Consider the following 23125-nt stretch of genomic DNA (forward strand, 5'->3'; position numbering starts at 1 on the left):
GTGGTGGGCTCTCCTTCCTTGGAGGTTTTTAAGCAGAGGTTTTTAAGCAGAGGATGCTGTAGTTGAGATTCCTGCATTGCAGGGGGTTGGACTAAATGACCCTCAGGTCCCTTTTGTACAATTTTGTGATTCTATGAATATGTCAGTTTCTGCTGAAAGGATTTAAAGTACTTAAGATTGTAGGAGACATGGGCTGGATTGATACACGTCAAAGAAGCGATTCGGTTAAACCCGTTGTAAACTCATACAGGGAAATCTGGTAGAGAAAGATGGGACTCCATAGCACCATCTGGTGTCGCAGTGTTATATCACATATACAACACATATAAAATGCTATTTCTTTACCAGTGACACTGAAGTGGTACTGTTCTACTGATCTGAAGTGGGCAGCACAACAGTTGGCAGCCACTGAATGAACATAAGAACAGGCTTGCTGGATCAGGCCAAAGGCCCATCTAGCCCAGAATCCTGTTCTCACAGTGGCCAACCAGATACCTATGGGAAGCCTGCAAGCAGGACATGAGTACAATAGCACTGGTCCAGTTACGGTCCCCAGTGACTGGTATTCAGTGGCATGCTGTCTACAACAGTGGAACCTAGTTGTCATCAATAGTAGCCATTAATAACCATATTCTCAATTAGTTTGTCTAAGCTCTTTTAAAGCCATCCATTTTGGTGGCCATTATTATATCTTGTGGGAGAGGATTAACTATGCTTCTTCCTACCTCCTGAATACCCAAAATACCACATTTCTAAGCTGTTGTACCTTATGGCTGTATTAGCAATTATGCAGTTCAGTTTTACAAATCCTATTGCATTTTCATAAAATAAAAGTTCTTTAACATCATCATTAGCATTTCATCCTGTAGTGCTTTATACACAGGCATAACAGCAGCAGTCCTTAATCTGGTTGGAGGCACAATAAAATAGAAAGGAACCTAAAATATTGAGTGCAGAGGCGGCATTTCACAAAAGTGAGGCATGTTTTCAGAGGAGAAACACAATACATTGCTGCCCACCTCATTTTATTGAACATTAAATATCACAGGTAAAAAACTAAGCTGGCTTTCAGTAAGCATTACGCACTGTCTGTGCTTCGCTATGCACTTAATGTTCCTAACCTAAATGTGTTTTCCAATACTCTTCTTTAAAACCCAGCTGCTCAGCTTCTTGGAAAGAAGCAAGTTGAGGTTAGTGTGGATAGAATGTTTTCTAGACCACTCACTGTATTTTACAGGTATCTGTAGGGTAGAGCACCTTGTGTGTGACTATCATCTGTTCACAGCATGTGATAACCTAGATGATGGGTGTTAATGTCTAGAACAGATGTTTGTTGCTTTGTGGAGGATTCCACTTAGAGCAGCTGGGTGGACTAGATTATCATTATCTCCTTTTCAGCCTTTGGGTTTTGCCTCATTTTTGCATTTTATAGGCAGTAAAGTGATGGTGGTACTTGTGTAAATGCATTGAGTTCAATAGGACCTGTAGATGCTGAAAGAAATGAAATAAAGACACCATGTTGTGTATTAGAAATTCAAACATCAGCCTTCCTGGATGGAATGGTTTTTAAAGGGCTATTGCCATGTTCCAAGCAGCAATTCTTTATCATTTTCGGATACGCTATTATTTTACTTAATAAGTTCTGGTGATGTCCATGTGAACATATTTGCAAGACTTTTTTTTTAATTTTTAAATATCAGTATCTGCCTCTATAACAAAGGTTCAAAGTAGCTGAAAATAATCAGGTCCTGCTTTGATCCCATGTTATATTTCTAGAAGTCCAATGCTGCTAAGCTACGGTAGTGATATTAGCACAAGGAGTGGCATGCACTACTACAGCAAATAGGGTATGCAACGCTAGCTAGGGAATCTCTTCCCCAACATATCAGATGTTTTCCCTTTCAACCCTGTGATTCCAGGAGTTGCCTACAGGGGCTATGGGTCTCCAGATACCTTTGGGCTTCAATCCTCATCATCCCAGACTATTGACCATGTTGGCTGGGGTTGATGGGAATTGGAATGCAGTATTTGGAGGGCCACAGCTCCCCCATTCCAGCTCTAACATGACTAGTTCTTATTTGGCCTCTTTAGTATTATGTTTTTCATTGCTGTCCTGGTTCCTGTTTGGCTGGTTCCATAACACAGACAAGGCTATGGCACCTCATCATATTAATAAAAGCACATAAAATTGCCGGGTGCTCCTAGATTACTTTGTTTCTCTCCCTGCAGGTTCCCAATCTAATTTAAAACATAAAACAAAAAGGAAGCGGGAATAGGAGGGAGTAGATGGCTTATTGTGGCTGTAGTTTGTGAAAAGTTCCCTCCCCCCCCAAGTTAGAGGTTCAAAATGCAGCAGTGGAAGAAGGCCCTTCCTGCTATCCTCTTCAGCAACCCAGGTGCCAGTCCCATTTAAAAATAAACAAATTAGTGGCCTCTTGGTGGATGTATTTTGGCATCACTGGTTTAAGTGGTATTGGTTTGGATCATGACTGACCCTTCTACAAACTCTTTCCATCCGCAGAAAGCTTATGATACAGTGGGAGGCCATTTCTGAAGCTCCTCACATTGCTCCCAGTGTCCCCTAACCCTCCAGAGCAAACCTTTAGTGCTGGGTCCCTTCCTCTCCAGCCTCCTCTTCTGCCTCTGAGCCTGGACTACTTTCTGCCCTAGCCTCTTTCTCCTTACTAAACTCTCTTGACCTTTCAGCTTCTGACACTCCTCCCATTCTTCTCCTTTTTCTCCCTCTGACCACTCATCGTTGTCTCAACACCAGCCCCCTGGTTCTGAGCCTTCTTCCCCTGGGGGGTCCCATGGGGGTTATCCAGTTGGTGCTCCCCCCCCCACTCCTTTGCATCCAGCCAGTCCATGACATGAGTGCAGGGTGGGGAGCAAAGGTGGGCAAAATATCCCAGAAGGAGCACGACATGTACCCCACCAGAGCTACTACCCCTCTCCTAACACCCCATACACCCCAATCACTGGGTGAACATATAAATATAGTTTAAAGTTTTGTTTTGTTTTATAAGTCAGAGCCACCCCTCCTTGTTGCCGTGAGCATTTCATAATTGCCATGGAGTGAATGTCATGGTTAATAAGAATATCATGTTTGACTTTGGGAATTTGCTACAGAATTGTGACCAAATAGTAAAGCATTAAAATGTTGGCATTTTGCTGATGGCCAATATTCTGGAATGAACGCCAATCACAGACCTGTTTGCTAGACCTGCATCGTGACCACAAAACTATTTTTATTCAGAAATAATGGCTTTACGTGGTTCCATAGATCTATATGTCTCTCTCACACAAGCAGTTCTAAATAAATATCACTGGAGAAACAATACAAAATCTGTCTGGTAGCAAGAACAAATATTTATGGAATGCAGGCCACCATTGTGTTTATACTGCACTCAACTGTGACATAAAATGATATAAAACAGGAACTTTAAAAATTACATCTGGCATTTTGTTCTTTAGCGTATGATACCAAGCACCAATTATACTCCAAAGTCTTGATTTAAGGTCAGGAAGGATTTTTTTTTTTAAAAAAGAAACATTTAACCTGGCTTTTGTCAGCAGAGTTAAAATGGCTGGATACTGATGGTTTAACAAAGCAGAATAGACGAACAAACTGCTTAGAGGTTTTACATACAATTAAGTAACATACAGTTTTTTCCTTAATAAAATAAAAAATAACTAGATAGGATCATTTACTGTAGACACCATATAACAGAAAGCAAGCAATATAGCTATTAAAAATGTAAGGGGAAAAGAGATGAAAATCACAACACTGATGGAAAGTTCAGTTTCAAAAGGAATTATGGTAATGCAAGTTCCTCCTAGTCAAGGGACCCCTGACCATTAGGTCCAGTTGTGACCAACTCTGGGGTTGCGGCGCTCATCTCGCTTTATTGGCCGAGGGAGCCAGCGTACAGCTTCTGGATCATGTGGCCAGCATGACTAAGCCGCTTCTGGCGAACCAGAGCAGCGCACGGAAACGCCGTTTACCTTCCCGCCGGAGCGGTTCCTATTTATCTACTAGCACTTTGACATGCTTTCGAACTGCTAGGTTGGCAGGAGCAGGGACTGAGCAACAGGAGCTCACCCCGTCACGGGGATTTGAACCCCTGACCTTCTGATCGGCAAGTCCTAGGCTCTGCGGTTTAACTCACAGCGCCACCTGTGTCCCTAAGTTCCTGCTGGATGTCCTCAAATTCTGGAGAGCTACTGCCAGTCAGTGTAGACATTACTGAGCTCAATGGACCAATGGTCTGACTCAGTATAGGCAGCTTCCTGTGTTCCATTTACATTTCTTTTACATAAGCTAGTTGGTATAAATGTTGTCACTCTGGATTGCTTACCAAAACTCACCTTTAAATAATTGTATTGTTGTATATTTTGTTTTCCTTACTTTAATAAGTATACAAGAAGGAACGTTCAGGAAACCCTACTGGTAATATTCAATATTTATTTTGCTGTGTGGTGTGACATAGTCCTTATGTAATTTTTGTGTGTGTGTTCTCCAGTGTATTCCAGTGTCCTGAAAGTGACATTATGAACTCGTTTACTTGCCCCCAGTGTTATATTTTAGCATTGCTATTCTTCTTATGTAACTGTTTTATTTCTTATCACAATACAGACAAAAAATGAACCCTGTTGGTGGTACACAATAAGAACCTAATACAATGGACACTTGGGTTGCGAATGTGATCCATGCAGGATTCACATTCGCAACCCGCAGCGTTCACAACCCACAGCGACGCGTCTGCGCGGGTTGCAATTTGGCGCTTCTGTGCATGCACAAAGCATGATTTAGTGCTTCTGCACACGCGTGACTGCCGAAAACCGGAAGTAACCTGTTCCGGTACTTCCGGGTTTCGGCGGTCCGTAACCCGAAAAAACACAATCTGAAGTGTCTGTAACCCGAGGTATGACTGTACATCAAGGTATTTAATAGAAGCAGCCGCTGAACAGTCTTGGCATATTTATCAGAAATCTTTTCTAAAATTCTCAGGTTAAGTCATTGACTAATATGATATATGCTGTTTTGACCTGCAAATAATTTTATTCATATTCAGAAGCACAAGTAATTTTTTATTTACACTTCTTTTGGAGTGTATACTCCCTGTTCCTTACACTTTTTAATTTTTTAAACATATTTTTGCTGCTATGGACATTATTATCTTATTAATAGCCAACATAATGTAAGTATGTTATAGAAAAGCATATAGTTTATATGGATGTAGGTGCCACTGTACAAGAGATTAGTAGCCTTTTTTTTTGAAAAGTAGCTTTCATAGACTTATACCAACTTGCCCATAATGTCTTATAAGAATTCTTTTTCCCATGCCAAACTATTTGCTGTTTGCAACCTAATCTGTTTTCATGAAAAAATGCTTCTCTAGACCAATTAAGAGGGAGGGAGGCCTTCAAGACATACAGGACCTGCTCCTTGGACATCTAAGCTTGAAGATGAATATAATGTGAAAACAGAGCTTGTAAAGAATTCCTAACCTGATAAAATGTGAGCCTGGCTTCCTCTTGTTTCACAACTGAAATGACAGATGTGCATACCTGCATAGTGAGTGCTGGATCAGTTACTTGACTTGCCCTTCAGCTGATGTTTCATACACTGTCTACGTTTTTCTTTTGCTTTAAAAATAAATAAATTTATTTTTATTTATTTAAAAGATTTTAAACACTTTCATACCAATTGAAAATTGTGGGCGTAGTTTACATATTTATCAATACAGTTGATAAATATGTCATAGAGACATATGGATGGGGTCTTTTCTCACCACCCAGTGAGGATTTGTTGGCATACGTTTGTCTCTGGAGACAATGGAGGACTGTGCCTTTGGGGGAGTGAAGTTAAACTGTTGGAAGGTTACAGCAGGGGTCAGCAAACTTTTTCAGCAGGGGGCTGGTCCACTGTCCCTCAGACCTTGTGGGGGGCCGGACTATATTTTGGAAAGGAGAAAAAAAGAATGAATTCCTATGCCGCACAAATAACCCAGGGATGCATTTTAAATGAAAGGACACATTCTACTCATGGAAAAACACGCTGATTCCCGGACCGTCTGTGGGCTGGATTTAGAGGCCAGATCCGCCTCCTGGGCCTTAGTTTGCCTACCCATGGGTTACAGCTTCTGCTATTGCTGTAGAGACAGAGACAGGAGAGACATGTTTGTTGCAGCTGGGGCAGATGAAGGCATCAGGCTGTGATGCTACAGCTGCATCATGGTGTTTCTTTTTTCCAAGGAAACTGAAACCCCTGGAGTCTCTTGCCACTTGGGAGACTGGGGTGCATGCAACCATATTTTTTGTGAATGACTGAGCAGATTGGAGGTGGGAGGCTCTGGCCAGGTGATGGCCTGCTACTCTGCTTGGCAGCTCAGTGTGAAACAGTTTTCGCCCCCTGGGAGAAAAGAACATGGAAATGAGTGCTTAACTTGCGCTTTATTCTGTTAGATTTCCAGAAGTGGTTTTACGTCATGTGAAATAACATTTATATTAAATAACCCCTTTTAAATAGCTGGTGAAACTTATTTTGTTTACTTTCCATATTTTAACCAAGAAGAAAATGAGCATAATTTTAAAGGACAGAGGCACTTGTTCTTAATATAAACGTTCTTTTTATTAAGCGGAGAAAATCTATGGCTACACTCTTTATCCACTTAGCTGGGAATAAGACTCATTGAAGTCATTTGTATATAATCCGCGGTATATATCCTGTTACAACCTGTACTGGAAACAATTTGCACTGGGAACTATGAAAAGATGCTTCCTTTGTTCCCAAGACACCTGACCACCAGACAATAGGAAATGAAGCACAGAACAAAGTTATGCAAGATACAGAAGTAATTATTTGCCACTAGATTAAGGTACAGTGGTGTAGCGTGGGGAGTGCAGGGGGGGCCGGCTGCACCGGGCGCAACACCTGGGGGTTAGGGTTAGGGGGTGCAAATCCACGGGTTAGGGGGCGCAAATCCATGGGTTAGGGGGCGCAAATTACTTGCCTTGCCCCGGGTGCTGACAACCCACGCTACGCCACTGTTAAGGTACAAAATCCAATTCAAAGTTACAATCGGATTTTTCTAGAGAGGGTATGAAACAGCTTATGGAATTAATTTTAGATTTTGCCTGCTGTCCAGCACCAGATTAGCAAAGCAGGTGCGGAAATGTGTAAGATGCATTTTCCTGAGCAATGCAGTTTGAACTTTTGTATGCAAGGAAGTGTTGTGACTCACCAAGTGAAGACATGAGTACCCGTTCTCTCTCTCTTTTTTAAATCCTAATGCTGGAATCCCTTTGTGTTTCAGTCCCATATCAGTTCCCTACAGGAGCTGATGCATGGTGCAGTTCAGGTCCCAGACACTTGCTCAGATTTTTACCCATTATTCGAAAGCGCAATGCTTTATTGACGGAACTGTAAATTAGTCCAAAGGTCTAAAAACACTTTTTTTGTGGCACTGCAAATCCTTTAGTATTTAAGGCCCAAAGGACTCTTTCCTTTTGCTGCAAGAGGCTAGGATATCTACCTCTCTAGAGGAAATTATCTAACCTATAGCAGCAGTTAGCGCCAGCAGAAGCGCATGAAAGCGGCCCTCTAAGGTCGGGAAACTGAGCAGGGATAAGCCCCTTTGGGGAAAACAAGACCTTTTTGCAAACTTAAATGCCACGACTAAGTACTTTCCTTTTTTTGTCAGCCGAGCCCTATAGGGTCGTTTAACACCGAGTTCTTTGTGCGAGCAGCTTAAAGCCACACACTGCAACTGTTGTGGCGCCGAATGATCTCGGCGAGGGAGCCTGGCGTGGCTGTACCAGCTCGGGGCTCGCTCCCTTTGGCCCGAGTTAATCTGCATAGAGGAATGACAGGCATTCGGCTGAGCTGGGCGGCAGCAGCAACAGGCGGAGGGAGGAGCCGGAGGAGGGCTTAGCAACTCGCGCGCAAGGGGAGGCAGCAGAAGTTGCAAGGAGGAGGCTGCTAATTGCAGCGAGCCAGCGAGCGAGCGCCGGGAGAAGGTGCCATGAGCCCTCGGGAGCTTCCGTGGGAGAGGAGACCTTACCGAAGGACCGAGAGGGCGGCCTGATTGTAGGACCCCCGCCCTCTGCCAGGACCAAGACATGGGCCAGACGTCAGTCTCCACTCTCTCCGAGCACGCAAGCGGTGAGTGCAGCGGGGGAAGCGGCGCGCACGCAGGCAGGACGACTCTCCCTCCCCACCCCGCAAGATTGATCGTGTTTCCTTCGCAGCCGGGAGAGAGTCTACACCAGCATTAATGTCAACCAAGTGTTGCTTTCAGATGCTGCTGCGCGAGAAGCAGACATTCCCAAGTGTACTATACAGGTTTCCTTATCCGAGGAAAAGTAGAATACGGCCTCTTTGGGGGGCGGGGGTCTAGCAAGAGTTTCTCTTAAAGGAGCAGCTTTCTTTCTTTCTTTCTTTCTTTCTTTCTTTCTTTCTTTCTTTCTTTCTTTCTTTCCCTGCTCCTCCCCTTGAAAGGAACGGCTTGGCTTGGCTTCATGTCATTTTGTATTGCCTCTTTTAATAATAATAATAAAAGTAATAAAAAATTAAAAAACAACAACTTTTGGGGAGGGTTAAAGCTTTCCGTGAAACGCATAGTTCTGATTCTTTCGATTCCTGATTTTAAAAACAACAAGAAGTAAGAAAACAACTGCTTTTTGTTGCTGAGATTCGCAGCACGTAGGTCATAACAGTCTACGCCCAGCTTCTCCTTTTACAAGCTTTATTTTGTTACCACAAGCGTGGTTTCCTATCATGCGTTTGCACTGTTAGTCTAGGCTCGGTGGCTACACATCTGCTTTTTTGCACATTCCTGTCCCCTTCCCTTTTGCACTGTTGTATTTCTAGTTCTGAAAAATTAGAAATAAAGCTAACATAGTTTCAGAGAAGGGGTATGTGTATGTGTTAAAATGTCAACAGTGTGTTGATTTTTTAAAAAAGCCTTAACAATGGTAATCTATGTAATATTTTGTTTTAACCCCCCCCCCAAAAATTCAGACGTTGGAGCTGATATTCTAATAAGAAAATGGGGAAACAGGGATCATTAACTTTTATTTAATATATGTTGAGAATATTCAAGTTATTCAAGGCATATTTATTTAAAGGCTGTACTTGATTTAAATTGCTGTTCAGTAATCTGAAATACTGTTCCGTATCTGAAATTTTGAAATGTCAGCACACAAAAGAGTTCCATTAATTTAACAATGTATCAGCTAGTGCCTGCTAAGATAAAAGAAGATTGCACATACAACCTAAATTGTTACCACAAATGTTTAAAATGTCTTTTAAAATTGCAGTGCCATATAAGAACTACCCCAGTTGTTTAAATTTGAATCTGTGTGCGCTCATCTTACTGCTTTCCATAGAATACAAATGCAGCCACAATCCAGATACTGCATGATTCAGAGCCGCTAAACACTTCGCATATTACTATTAATGTAGGTACACTGATTTTTGAACAACGTGCACATAAAGTTTGGATGGCATGTCTGCATTTTGTGTGTGTACTGCATATGGGATTTCCCATCTCTCTTGCATACTGTCCCTGCATTGGCCCTAATTCATTCATATGTGTGGCAGAGATGTGGAAGAACAAGAAGTGTAGGATGCTTGTGTTTCCTGTTTCTCCCTTGACATCACCCTGTCAGGTGTGAGTGATGAAATCTTGAATGATGTATGTAAATCAGCCCAACTCGTCATGCGTGGTGTGAGTCCTTAAAACAGTAGACTCCTGACTCATATGGCAGTTAAGAACACTTTGCCACTTGGCATGGAGCAGCTTTTCTCAACCTATGGGTCCCCAGATGTTGTTGGACTACAACTCCCATCACCCCTAGCTAGCAAGGCCAGAGCTCAGGGATGATGGGAGTTGTAGTCCAACAACATCTGGGGACCCACAGGTTGAGAACTGCTGGATTAGAGGAAGGGAGGCTGCTATTGAAAAGGAATGCCAAAAGCACTGTTGGGTAGACATCAAAGGAGAGTTCTATTGGGGCCACAGAGACCTAGAATCTCTAAATATTTTCCTTCTCTGATGGCAGCTTTGTGGTTACTGTGTATTGCTCATCATTGTACAGCACCCAACTGTTTTAGATGCTTTATAAACAATATTATCTAACATGTGTTCCTCTAGTGGCCAGTTTAAATGCAGATACCCCTCCTTCTGTACTTCTTGAATAGGGGAGCAGTAAGGAGCATGGTGTCAAGAAGATTTATCTATTAAAAAAATTACAGAAAGCTTTTCAATCAAACAGTTTATACCAACAAACCATTAATATAATTTTAAACCTTCCCCCCACCTTGATTTGCAAATCCACATTTCCTGGAAGAACTAGGATAAGGCAGGGTGTGTCAGAGGAAGGAGTCCAGATACACTTCCTTAGTTAGAATTCTTCCAGGGAAGCTGAGAGGAGGGGGGAAACCAGAATGTCTGTGGGGGCAATTCTTCTCCCTTGCACAGCCAGTCTCCCACTCTAGTTCAACATACACTTAGGAAAAGGAGGGACAGATGGAGAGAGTTTCTCTCTCTCTCTCTCTCGTAACACTACAACACACGGACATCCAACAAAGCTGAATGTTGGAAGATGCAGAACAGACAAAAGAAAGTGCTTTTTCACACAGCACATTGTTGAACTGTGGGATTTGCTAACAACAGAGGCAGTTCTGCCCAACAACTTGGGTGGCTTTGAAAGAGGATTAGACAAATTCGTGGAGGAAAAGGCTCTCAATGGTGCCTCTACCTTCACTGTCAGAGGCCAGTGTGCCTCTGAATACTAGTGGCTGGGAACAGTAGGAGAGAAGGATGCTGTTATGCTCAGGTCTTGCAGGCTTCCCATAGGCATCTGGCTGGCCAATGTGAGAACAGGATGCTGGTCTAGGTGGGCCACTGGCTTGAACCGGCAGGCTGTTCTTATGGGCAAGCTGTTGGCAGCTGCAGACCAGACAACTCTCTCAAGAAGCCATAGTCAACATGTGAGCTCCCAGTTACCAATCTGATCTACCACCTTTGCCTTTAATCTTGCTTAGATGTAACCTACTTGACAGCTGAGGACATTGGCCCTCATCTAAGTAAGATAGGCCTAGATTTTCAACATAAAAGAAGACAAATCCTACAGTGTGTCCTACTTGCTCACCTGATAAAGTTTTTTGTGACATACATCTGTTTGTCTAACAGGTGTGTTTCAGATGCTTTGTCTAAATCATAAAATCTGTAACATTTTATACATGTCAGTGCGATGAGTGGTCCTTGGATAGACCGTTTGAGTGTGGTATTTCAGCTAATCAAAATTTTAAGCTTTTGAGAACTGCTGGATTTGAGATGGCTAAAGGGAAACCACTACAAGGGTGATGTCTGTTTTTAGAATGAAATATCCATACTGTGTTCAGATATCTGGAGATAGCAAAGCAAAAGGAGCTGTGTAAGTGGGCACAAAGGGGACGTGGGTGGCACTGTGGTCTAAACCACAGAGCCTAGGGCTTGCCGATCAGAAGGTCAGCGGTTCGAATCCCCGCGACGGGGTGAGCTCCCGTTGCTCGGTTCCTGCTCCTGCCAACCTAGCATTCGAAAGCACGTCAAAGTGCAAGTAGATAAATAGGTACCACTCCAGCGGGAAGGTAAACGGCGTTTCTGTGTGCTGCTCTGGTTCACCAGAAGCGGCTTAGTCATGCTGGCCACATGACCCAGAAGCTGTCTGTGGACAAACGCCGGCTCCCTCAGTCTATAGAGTTAGATGAGCATGAAACCCCAGAGTCGTCCGTGACTGGACCTAATGGTCAGGGGTACCTTTACCTTTAAGTGGACACATAATTTGCTGCATGTCCTGATCCTTTTGCACAGAAGGCGGTAGGTAGATTGTGCAGTGTGATCATCTTGGGAGGATCAGTGTTCAAAACACCCATTGTTCTAGGTGCATTTTGTAACACGGAATTTCATTAGTGCAAGCAGTTTCTGAGCTCTGGGCACAGTACTGCGCCTAAGATTTCAAATTAAAACTGCAGAGTGGAAGGAGGGGAGGACCTTTTTCCGCCACCCCACTTCCAGCTACTCTCTGAAGACTGGAGAAGAGACCCTCTTAAGTATATTAGGGGGGTAGGCAGGGGATGGACTGGACCCTGTGTAGAATGAACATAATATTTTAGCTGCAGTTCATTCATTTTCAGCTTTTATTCTGGTTATAAAAAGCATGTCTAGACATTCTGTTGTTGCGCCCATTATCTAGGTTTAAGGTGCCATTTAGCTCCTAGCTTTCATATCTCAGTTTCCAACACTGGTGAGGATATCTCTGTGTTGGGCCATAAGGACAGCCACATGGGTATAGGGCTGTGCTGCTAAGAAACTGCATGTTAAGGAACAAAAACCTGTCTGTGAAGGAAGAATGTGTTCAGTATTTCAAGTAATAAAATGCAATGACAATTTTCAGAGTAGGATACAGTGACATCCAGGAAATGGAAATTATGGAGTAGGACATCCATGGGCAGCTTTGAAGCTTAAAAGAAAACCAAGTTTTTAAAGACTTCTACAATAATTATTAGATAACTTACAGATCTCTGAGGGCAGGACCAAATACAGGCAACTTCTGTATTTTTTCTGTATGTTTTGATTGATGTGCGGTCGCACATATGCATACACTGCAGAACCTGGAGGTGATCCTAAAACGTCACTAAAAAGGCAGGGTGGAATATTTTATGCAGGCACCACTGATGTGTGTGGAGGTCTAGTATGTAACCTCCATGCAAAATGAGGATTGCCTTTATACAAATTCAATCTCCCATTTCTGGTATCTTCTAATTGCCTCCCGACCTCCCACCACCATTGCTTGCGTTTGTACTGTATTGGTCATCAGCTATGATAAATTCCCTCAAAGTGCTTTTCTTATATTTACACCCCAGATGTTTTGAGATCATCAGAGTAGGTGTGCTTGGAATGCACCTGCATTCTGAAATGAGGATGGCAGCCATATCCAGGAACAGGTGCTGGTTTTTGCCTCATTGTAGAATTTACTTCCAAGAGAAGCCCAACAAGCTAATTTTCTACTCCGTTCCAGAAATGGCTGGGGATGTGATTCCAGAGGCAGGGTTTTCTAGTTGTTTATTGTATTTCTGGTTGTTTAGTTACAATGCTTACCTGTAAGTTGCTTTTGAGAGCTTCAGGTCTAATGTGAGATATAAATGTTTAGATAAATAATCAGTCAAAATATTCAGTCAAAAATATCTAAGAGTTTTGCATAACTTACTCTTCTTCTTGTCTCCTTTCAAGAAATTATGTTTAAAAGTTTTTCTAAAGTTAAAGGGATAGGTTAGATACTGTGTTTTTCTCTTGCTTACTAATATACTGTATAAAGTATGCTTGTGGGCTTCAAAAGCTTCAAAGGAGTAATGCTCCGTAATAATTCTTCACAAAGTAATGCTTGGATCCCTTGGAACTGGTCATTTTGGTAACCAAACCTTTTTATTTGTCAGGGTGTTTTCTTACTGGGAAGATGGGACCAAAATATGTTTCCTCTCTCCTGTAATCAAATAGTTATTAGCCCATAGAATCCTGCTGTTGTTGTGTTTGGCAGTCAATGAAGGCAGTATCTTAGGTCAAAAGCTAGCTTGGTTTTCAGCTAGTTCACTCTTAGATCTCCTGGGGTTGGGGACTTCCTGTTTATGAACATAACAAAAGCATTTTTCCTATGTGCACACAGAGGAAGTTGGTCTTATGCTGACCGAGTAATCATGTCACTGACAGCTACTTACAAATACTGTAGCAAAGCTACTCCTTGTTTTAGAGAAACAGTAACAATAATTACCCCAACAAGTGAATACTGTATTGGTTGAAGCTGCATAAAAATAACACAAATGCTAGTGAATAGATAAATTGGATACATCCTATGCCTCTACTATAATAGATTATAGTAATACTGACAAAATAATTCAGATTTGGCCCCTAGATAACGGCTTCACGTATCTGTTCCTCCATATGTTGTACCACAGATTGTGGATATATTTTTGAGAGCTATACCTATAACAGAAGATCTGTGAAAACTTGCAAATAAGTGCATATGTTTCAGGTCTTATTTTCAGCACAGAATGTGCCTTGGTCTTCCTGTAGGAAGAAAAACACAGAGAGTGTGATCCTGTTGATTCTTTTGGACTCTCCAGTGATTTTTGATAGAGCATGCAATCTTTCTGTCAGAGCTTGCTATCCTTTCAGAGACGCTGGATGTGAATTTTGAACTGACAACTAGCTGGTAAAAAAAAAGGAAAAGTGTGTATCTGTGCACCTGCTTGTGCGTGATTATGTGGACCTATCCCCACCCACTTTTTGAATTTGCCTCCCAAAAGTTTTCCATGGGGAAAATATGGCTCTCAGTCTCAGCTCATAAGAGGTTTCCCAGCCCTGGATAAATAAGTCCCTTTCCCTCGCTGGTGCTCTGCTCAAGATTTCAGGTATTTTTCTTAGTGGAGTTGGTGAGAAATAGCCATTGAGAAAAATAGGTGTTCAGTTACCCTGGCCCTCAGCGCATGTCAAGAATCTGAAAGAACTACCAAATGGTGAAAGTATCTATGTTGTGTTTTCTGATGAGGCCTTAGGGAAGAAAGTTTAGAGGAAAACAAATGGCTCTTGCCAGTGCCTTTGCTTGAGCTCCTTGAGATGCTTTTGTGATCTGCTTCGATCTTTGGCATCACTATGCAGTGGATCAAGATTTCCTAGCATTGTAAGATAACATAAGCACCCATCATGGAAATCATTGATGTCCTGACTAAATTGGGGTTGATGGAGAGCAAGGAAGAACTGACTATGGTATTGCAACATCGACTTTTTGTACTCCATTGGATTTACCAATGAGTTTCAGGTCTTTTTCTGTGTATGGAATAGGGGTGGGGAAACTGTAGCTCTCCAGGTTTTTGTGGATTACAAAGTACCATTTGCCATGCTGATGAAGGCTGCTGGGAGTTGTAGTCACCTACATCTTGAGAACCACCCCCGGTCAGCCACTGCTAGTATAGAACATACCAATTGATTGTTGCCACAGTTCAGTTGGCTAGTACTGGCACTTTGACACAAGAGTATGAGCATACACCTCATAAGCGTTTGGCTGAAGCAGCACATTAGACAGTCAAAAAACTATTACAAGAAAAAGATCCCTGTAGCACACACACACGCAAACTCCTGTTTCTCTGTATTTGGGATTTTTGGTGAGCTCCTTTCTGCATCAGCTTGTGATTTCTGATGTTATCTGACCTGTTCTTTAAGGAAAATCGCACTTCTACAACCTTCTTTCCCTTGATTATAAATAAAGCTCATAAGAATTCAAAAGTACAGTAAACAACTTTCCATTTGTCACAGTCATAAAGCCAATAGGTATACTATCACAAGAGTACTGTTGGGAAAGAGAATGAAGCTACTTTGAGCCTGTTTATTGATGCAATCGAAGATATCAGTATGGGCAGGACAGGGACAGCACAGGTCAGGAACACATTTACTCCCTCATGTTTCCCCCTGACATGATTGTTTTTTGGCTATGCATGCAAAAAGGCGAATAAGGGATGTTCCCAACTTTCTCCTGATGAGGCTCAATCTAATGTCTTTGCTTGCTGCCTCCCTGCTATATGCATTCAGTCACTGGAGCCTCTCCTGGCAGTGTGTTTATTGTGTGTTGTGGCCCCTTCCTGTGGGTTCTCTTCCCCCTTAAATTGGGCCTTAATGCCTTGTGTGTGTGCTCTGTGTGTGTCTCACTTCTTGCCTATGTGTGCTGTGCTCCAAAATGGTGGTTGTGAGCAGTGCAAGGAGATTCAAACCTGTGTTTGTAGAACTTGGAAGTAAGGCAGTCATTGTTTGCTGTGACACTGGAAGCGTTGCGTCATCATTTTAAGTACTGTGTGTACAGCGAACCTGGGATAAGTTGCCATCTTGAGTTCATTGTCTCCCTTTGTGAGTGTGGGCATCATGGTTGGCACAGACTCTGATTGGTAGGCTTTGGTGATGCTGGTGGGTGGTGTCTGCTATTTTAATGCCACTTTCTGATTGTCTTTGTTCCTGCTTGCCAGCCTCCTCCTCGGCTGAGTGAGTGTAGGATACAGTGATGCCCCACTGGCACAGAAACAACAGCTTTCCTCCCTCATATGTCACTGGTACATAGGATTGCTCTGCCAGCATTTTTGAAACTTTTCGTTGATGAGTTTTACTCTGCCTTTGAAATCTATGAGATTTCAGAGGACTTCACTCAGGCAGGTAAAGCAGTGTTATTATCATAGTTTGAAATGTGGTCTTACGGCTCAGGTAGTAAAGGTAAAGGTAAAGGGACCCCTGACCATTAGCTCCAATCATGGCCGACTCTGGGGTTGCGGTGCTCATCTCGCTCTATAGGCCGAGGGAGCCGGCATACAGCTTCCAGGTCATGTGGCCAGCAGGACTAAGCCGCTTCTGGCGAACCAGAGCAGCACACGGAAACACTGTTTACCTTCCCGCCGGAGCGGTACCTATTTATCTACTTGCATTTTGACATGCTTTCAAACTGCTAGGTTGGCAGGAGCAGGGACCGAGCAACAGGAGCTCATCCCGTTGTGGGGATTCGAACCGCCGACCTTCTGATCGGCAAGTCCTAGGCTCTGTGGTTTAACCCACAGCGCCACCCATGTCCCTTACAGCTCAGGTAGCAAGATATAAATAGAAGTCTATATTCTGGGGTGGAGAACAGCAGTCCTAGGGGCCAGGCACAGCCCTCTAGGCTTCCCTGTCTGGCCCACTGGACTCTCCCTAGGCCATGATCCCACCTTTCCCCCTTCCTTTGTTCTAGTGTTTTTCCTTTCAAGATTTCGCCAAATTAAGCTCACACTGTTGCACCCCATATTTATATGTTTGAAGGCAGGACTACTGAAGTGTTAGTATGGAACAGTGGCATGCATGCACACATCCCTTCTCAAATTGGAGACATTTCTGGTACATAAATTCAGAGGAGTGTTAATGAATGGTAATCTGCCTGTGGATTCTGTTTTGACTGTGATGTCATAGAAAATGAGTGCAATATTCCCTTGCTGCTCCACTCTGCAAAGTGCTGCTAGCAGAATACATTTGTATGTGTAATGTAGGGTTATGGATTTGGCAAAGGGGATATTTATTTGGTAGGCTGCTATTGTAGTCTTAGGGTATAAATTGCCAGAGTTTCCAGGCTACTTACTTAAAGTACTAAAAAAACAACAACCCCAAATCCCGTAAACATAAAAGGAAAGAAATAGTTGACAGTGTGCAGAAACAGGAATAGAATCAGATAAATAATGTTGTGCAAAATACTGGTGACTAACCTTTTGTTCGGCCTTGATGAGTTTAAAAATGTCACCAACCACTCCTTTTTAAATGCTTGAGAAAGATAAACTTACTTGTTCGGAAGCAATTTAAAACTGTATAGTATAAAAATAACTACTTCTGGCTCCTGATTTTTTAAACACGTGTTTCTGTGAAGCAGAATACATTGCTATAACTTGGGAGTTAATTTATTTTATTTTAATTATGTGCTATAAGCCACTTAAAAAATGAGAATATTCTGAAACATTGTGGGAGAAAAGGTTTGAAAAAACCAAAACAAAAACCTCATAGATTCAACAGCTTGTTCTTTCCTCCCATACCAGCTTCTTCGTTACTGGCAAGACACAGACAAGGTATTTGCAATGAAATTAAAATCACATCTCTGTTGTCTGCTTAACTTTCTTTCTTTCTTGGATCAAATGTCTATTGGTTGGTGAGGGGAATGTGCAAGGTCCCAAGTCAGTGTGGACCAGTTTGGTTCACATCAGCAAACCAAACATTTCCTCAACCTAACTGATGCGTACCTGGCCTCCATTGTTCTGGTCAAAATAAAATAAAATAAATTTAAATATATTATATGACCTAGCATCTAGGTTTTGGTTTATTGTGGCCTTCTTCTGCCAGTGTACTTTCCCCAAATTAATCAATTAATCAATTAATTACAATTGTATATTGCCCTTCATCCGTAGATCTTAGGATGCAGTATAAAAATACAAGATAAAAACACAAAATACATAATAAAAACAAAAACTCCCTCCCCTCTCCCCTCCCAAAAACACATTGAATAGGGCATAGGAAGTTAATCAGCCCACGGCCTGTTCAAAGAGGACTGTTTTCACCTGGCGGCTAAAGGTGTATCATGAAGGCACCAGCCGAACCACCCAGGGGAGAGCATTCCACAGCCCTACATATAATGCACTGCAGTAATTCCTTAATGCTTTAAATATTCCTCAGCATGAGATTTCTCTTATGATCATTTAAGTATGAGGGCATCTGCTTATGATCTGCCACTGTCATAGCCCCATGCATGACTTACTTGCATGTAGGGCAAAGCCATGTCGAATCAGGAGTGGGGTCGTGTTTTTAGCCTCACTGTCGACATCCCATCTGCTTTTCTCTTGTCGACCACACATTGCACATGGTTGTCTGTACTAGTGCCTCAGTTGCGCAGAGGACCCACGTGTGATCAAGAGCTCGCTCACACGCTTAAGTTTCTTTACAGCCAGCTGCACTGTCAGAGAAATCAAATGAGATGTTGGAGACAGGGTAAAAAAGCCTAGCCTTGCTCCTGATTCAGCATGTTGCCCTACACATGACTAACATATGCATAGGCTATGCCTAGTTTGGTACCTAGAGAAAACAAATGCCAGATGGAACATTTATATTAGGAAGAATTCAAGTGTTGATAAGATGAGTTCACACATTCAAACTGCAAGCATGAATCACAATGTAGTGATCCAGCCCAGATTGTTCCTTCTTGTCATCCCCCAGCTTGACTTCTGTTTTAGCAACTGGTAATGCGCACACACTTTCTCTTTGAGGTATGAAAATGTAAGATCTGCACTGTACTTTTGGATTACTTGACAGTAAATTAGGTTCACCTGTAGTTCTTTTGCTTTTCCACATAAATCAGGTCTAAATGGATTTTCCACAAGATAAGAAGTTTATTCTTACCAAAATAATTTGGCTTTCCATCCCCATTCCTAGCATTCATATGAAACTGGTTTTCACATTTATTGTGAGCAGCGCTTTTTTATGGGGGATGCAGGGGTACACATACCCTAAACATTTTGTGAATCTAAGTTTGGCCTCATTGAGGGGCAGTATTTCAATATGAGTAGAAAAATGAGAGTACCCCTAAACGTTTTTTTTAAGAAAAAAACCTGCTGATTGTGAGACTAAAATAGGCAAAAATAAATTAATGAAGAAGCATGCTGTTAACTGAGCCCTCCCTGATAAAACTGGTTTCCAGTGATCACTTAAACAAAGCTTTAATTGAATAACTTTACGCATACCATTAAAGGGTTTGCCATTTTGTATTGAAGCTACCATACCTACAATACCAGCTGTGAATATTAAAGCATAAAACTTTAATGTCTTTCTTGGGGTAGCAATGGGAGTAAAATACATTTTTGAAGACTTGCCCTGAAATCAGGAAACATTAGTATACGACCTAGAAATGGAGGAAGAGATGTGTGACAGCAGAGGCCCTTGTCTTATGTTGAGAGTATTGGCTGTTTACATGTGCATTAAAGATTCTACCTTAAAAAAAACCAACCCATACTTAAGAGTAGAGTATGCATTGGTTGGATACCATTCTTTATCCTTGGGTAAGGTATACCCAAAAGTTTCGGTGCCTTGAACTCTGAGTATTTTAAATGTGCTGAAATTTAACCATCATTAGAATTATATGCCACTATCTAACCATTAATTAGAATGAAAACTCTTGATGCTGTTGAATGTACTAAGAATGAAGAACTAGGTATATGAACTAGAAGCCTATATTTAATAGCGTCAAAGACAAGAAGAGGCCATATCAATAATCTGTTTCAGAATCCTCCTGGTGAATGTGGTGGTTTTTCCTATGGAGTTTTTCCAGCTTCACGCTGTTAATACTCTTCCTGCTCCGGGCACCAAATATAAAAACAAATCCTACTAGTAATGAGGGAATACAGTGTTTTTTCTTAATTTAGTCATGCATAAACATCCAGAGGAATAAATTAGGTGTGTTATGACTCTACTACACAGTAAGTAGAGTCCTGTTACTGGTATTCCAGTAAAAAGCATAGATAGCGACTGTGGGCGCGTTCCTTGCTGCAGTGCTTTTTTGAGGTAAAACAATGGTGTGGATAAAAATGCTATAGGTGCCAGCACAAAATGGCTGCCATGGGCAACAGAAAAAGAGGTGACAGTACACACTACCATGACAAAAATGTGTTGCCTTGCTGTTATACGCATCTGAGAAGAAGTGGGATGGTTATATGCCTGCCTGAAAACAACTGTGGACAGAAGAGCTCACTCGTGTGTGTGTGTGTGTGTGTGTGTGTGTGTGTGTGTGTGTGTGTTTCCCTCTGTCACAAGTGGTGTGTGGCCATTGTTTGCCATATAAACATTTCTTCAATTAACTGCTCTGTTTTTATAGTTATGGCTAAGAGGTGATGTCAGCAGTGCATTCCAGACAGGAGTAACAATGCCAATGATACATTTTCAGTGTTGTAACAGAAATGATGGTACATAGGAGGCCATCAGAGAGCCATCATACCACTTTGGCTGTTTCTGTAGTGAGAAAGAATGGGACTGAGATGCGCCAACAGCTGGCGTAGGGGGAGGGGAGGGAGAGAAGGGAGCTTGCGTTGTTTTTGCTTGCCTACAATCCATAAAAAATTAAAAAGCTAAATCACATAAAATTATGTTTTTTAAATCTCTGTAAATTAAACCTTTTTATAATCTTGATATTTGCGATTACAGTTTGTGATGTTAAATGCAGAGATGATTGCATATAGCTATAGTCCTTCGTTGTTAAGCCCTTTAATTTCCAGAGAGGGCTTTTCAATGTGATACCTCTGCATTAATTTGATAAAGAAGTTGGACAGGAGAGATTGCTCTGAGTGTGCTTTTGTCTTCCCCGCCCCTCGCCATCCCCCTTTCCTTAGTAGAGAACTTGAAACATTAAATGAAACAGCTGTTTGCCATGAGTGAAATGTGATGCCTGATAAAATGAGTCTCTGACTGGCTCAGCTTCCTCTGTTCTGCAGGAAAGGAACCATCATTGGCTTTGACAGGATCCCTGTTCTTCTTCAAAGAGAAAAAGATTCATTCAAAACAGCAACTATATACCTTTGCACATGACCAAATGTGACATAAAATTTAAAGCTGGCAAACTGAATTGTTTGGACAGGTTGCTGTCATAGTTCCTCTGATACTTTTACGTCAACCTTTGAGTTGTATCCATTGGTGATTTTGTACTAGCAGAAAGTGCTCCTTCTTGCTCTCCACAGTTCTGGGTGGCAACCCCAAGCCTAGGGAGCAGTTTTTTGGGGGGAGTGCTGTGTGTGTGCTCGGTGGAGGGGGGAAAATTGGGTGGCCATGCCTTCCTTGAGCATAAGCATCTTTTGCTAGTCCAAACTGACCATATAACACTACCCATTGTTGTTGATGAGTTGGCAGAGTAGGAAATTGACTAGTTGGTGCTAGTGCAGCCACAGCCACTGCAGCAGCTATCTTTTATGACAAAACAGGATTAGACTACATATTATGGATTAAAGTTAGGGATGCATGTGGCGCTGTGGTCTAAACCACAGAGCCTCTTGGGCTTGCTGATCAGAAGGTTGGCAGTTCGAATCCCCGCAACAGGGTGAGCTCCTGTTGCTCGGTCCCAGCTCCTGCCAACCTAGCAGTTCGAAAGCATGCCAAACAGTGCAAGTAGATAAATAGGTACCACTCCGGTGGGAAGGTAAACGGCGTTTCCGTGCGCTGCTCTGGTTTTGGTGTTCCATTGCGCCAGAAGCGGCTTAGTCATGCTGGCCACATGACCCGGAAAAACTGTCTGCGGACAAACACCGACTCCCTCGGCCTGTAAAGCGAGATGAGTGCCGCAACCCCAGAGTCTTCTGCGACTGGACTTAACTGTCAGGGGTCCTTTACCTTTACTTTACTTGATTAAAGTACAGTAGGTTTGGAATTACGTTGCACCTGGTTCAGTGATACGACTGCTCTGAAACTATGAATTATGAAAACCCCATAGTCAATTGTCAACCATTAAATTGATGTTTATAATATTTTGTTTATTATAATCCACACGTTCATAAAAATATATCAAGGTACGTTTACAACATAGAAGAATAAAATTGGCAAAAAAGCATCCAATCCACTGATTGGTTAAAAAGAGAACATTTTATATTGCAAAGGCCTCAAACAATATAGTTCTCAGAAAGCATCTGAGAGAAAGAAGGGATGGTTCCTGCTGAGGCGCTTTTGGTAGGGAGTTCCACAAGGCAGCGTCTGCTGTACTAAAGGCTTGGTCCCTAGTGAAGGTCAACTGACGCTTGGGAATGCGGGGAACCACCAGAAGTGGTGTAATACATTTTTGGGCTTCAATCTTGCTTCCGTAGGCATAAGAGTTTACATTGTGGCTGAGTGGGTTCTCATGAGAACTTTGAAGCTTGGTTCTTTTAGATACCACTTGCAGCCCTGTCCTAGACTTTTTAATGAAAAAAGCAGAACAAGCCTTCATGGCTGAAAGCACCACGTTACATCTAATATTCCACCTCTAGATGCTGTGCTCCTCATTTGGAATGTCACGTGGCAAATACATCAAGATCCAACCAAGGTACCAGATTTTTAACATTGGATACATTTTTGAAGATACCTAACCATATTTTGGATCTTTTGTCCATCATCAGTTGATTTGTTTTAACAAAAATCTGCTGTCCACAACTCTTTAACATCATTTTACCCAATAAATGTGAATCAGATTTAGAATTACTTTAGCTGTGATTGCTATTAAAGAGTAACCAGCAGTAGGCTACCAACAAGATTGATTATCCCATTTAATCTGAATAATGTGTTAAGCTGATTTGGGGGAGGGAACTCTGTTGGGCAATTAATTTCGTACTGTGAACAGTGGTTTTAAGGAATGAAACAATTATTTTAATAACTGGACTTGTGATTTGAACTGTTGCGGCTTTCCCTCCTTGGATATGAACACTTTGGCTGGTTGGGGCACCTTTAGAGTGCTAGTACTCAGTGCTGGGTACTAAATTTTAAGAAGTACCTGGACAAACTGGAACAAGTCCCTATGGGAACGCTCA

The 23125-nt window shown here is 42.1% G+C and overlaps 1 protein-coding gene across 5 annotated transcripts in view; it reads left to right on the forward strand.

Annotated features, from left to right (window-relative positions):
* Positions 1-23125, forward strand: part of PHACTR2 (phosphatase and actin regulator 2) — a 66389-nt gene that overhangs the window by 5276 nt on the left and 37988 nt on the right. The window contains exon 1 of one of the 5 annotated variants that reach the window (XM_053382081.1): positions 7926-8167. The exons of 2 other annotated variants lie outside the window; for them this stretch is intronic. In XM_053382081.1, the coding sequence (XP_053238056.1) occupies positions 8125-8167 (43 nt within the window). In that variant the 5' untranslated portion in view covers positions 7926-8124. Of the gene's footprint in view, positions 1-7925; positions 8168-12963; positions 13111-23125 lie in introns of those variants that run through there. 2 more of the 5 variants (XM_053382078.1, XM_053382082.1) reach the window with 2 other exon arrangements.

This window comes from Podarcis raffonei, chromosome 3 (genome assembly GCF_027172205.1).
Source record: "Podarcis raffonei isolate rPodRaf1 chromosome 3, rPodRaf1.pri, whole genome shotgun sequence".
Taxonomy (NCBI): domain Eukaryota; kingdom Metazoa; phylum Chordata; class Lepidosauria; order Squamata; family Lacertidae; genus Podarcis; species Podarcis raffonei.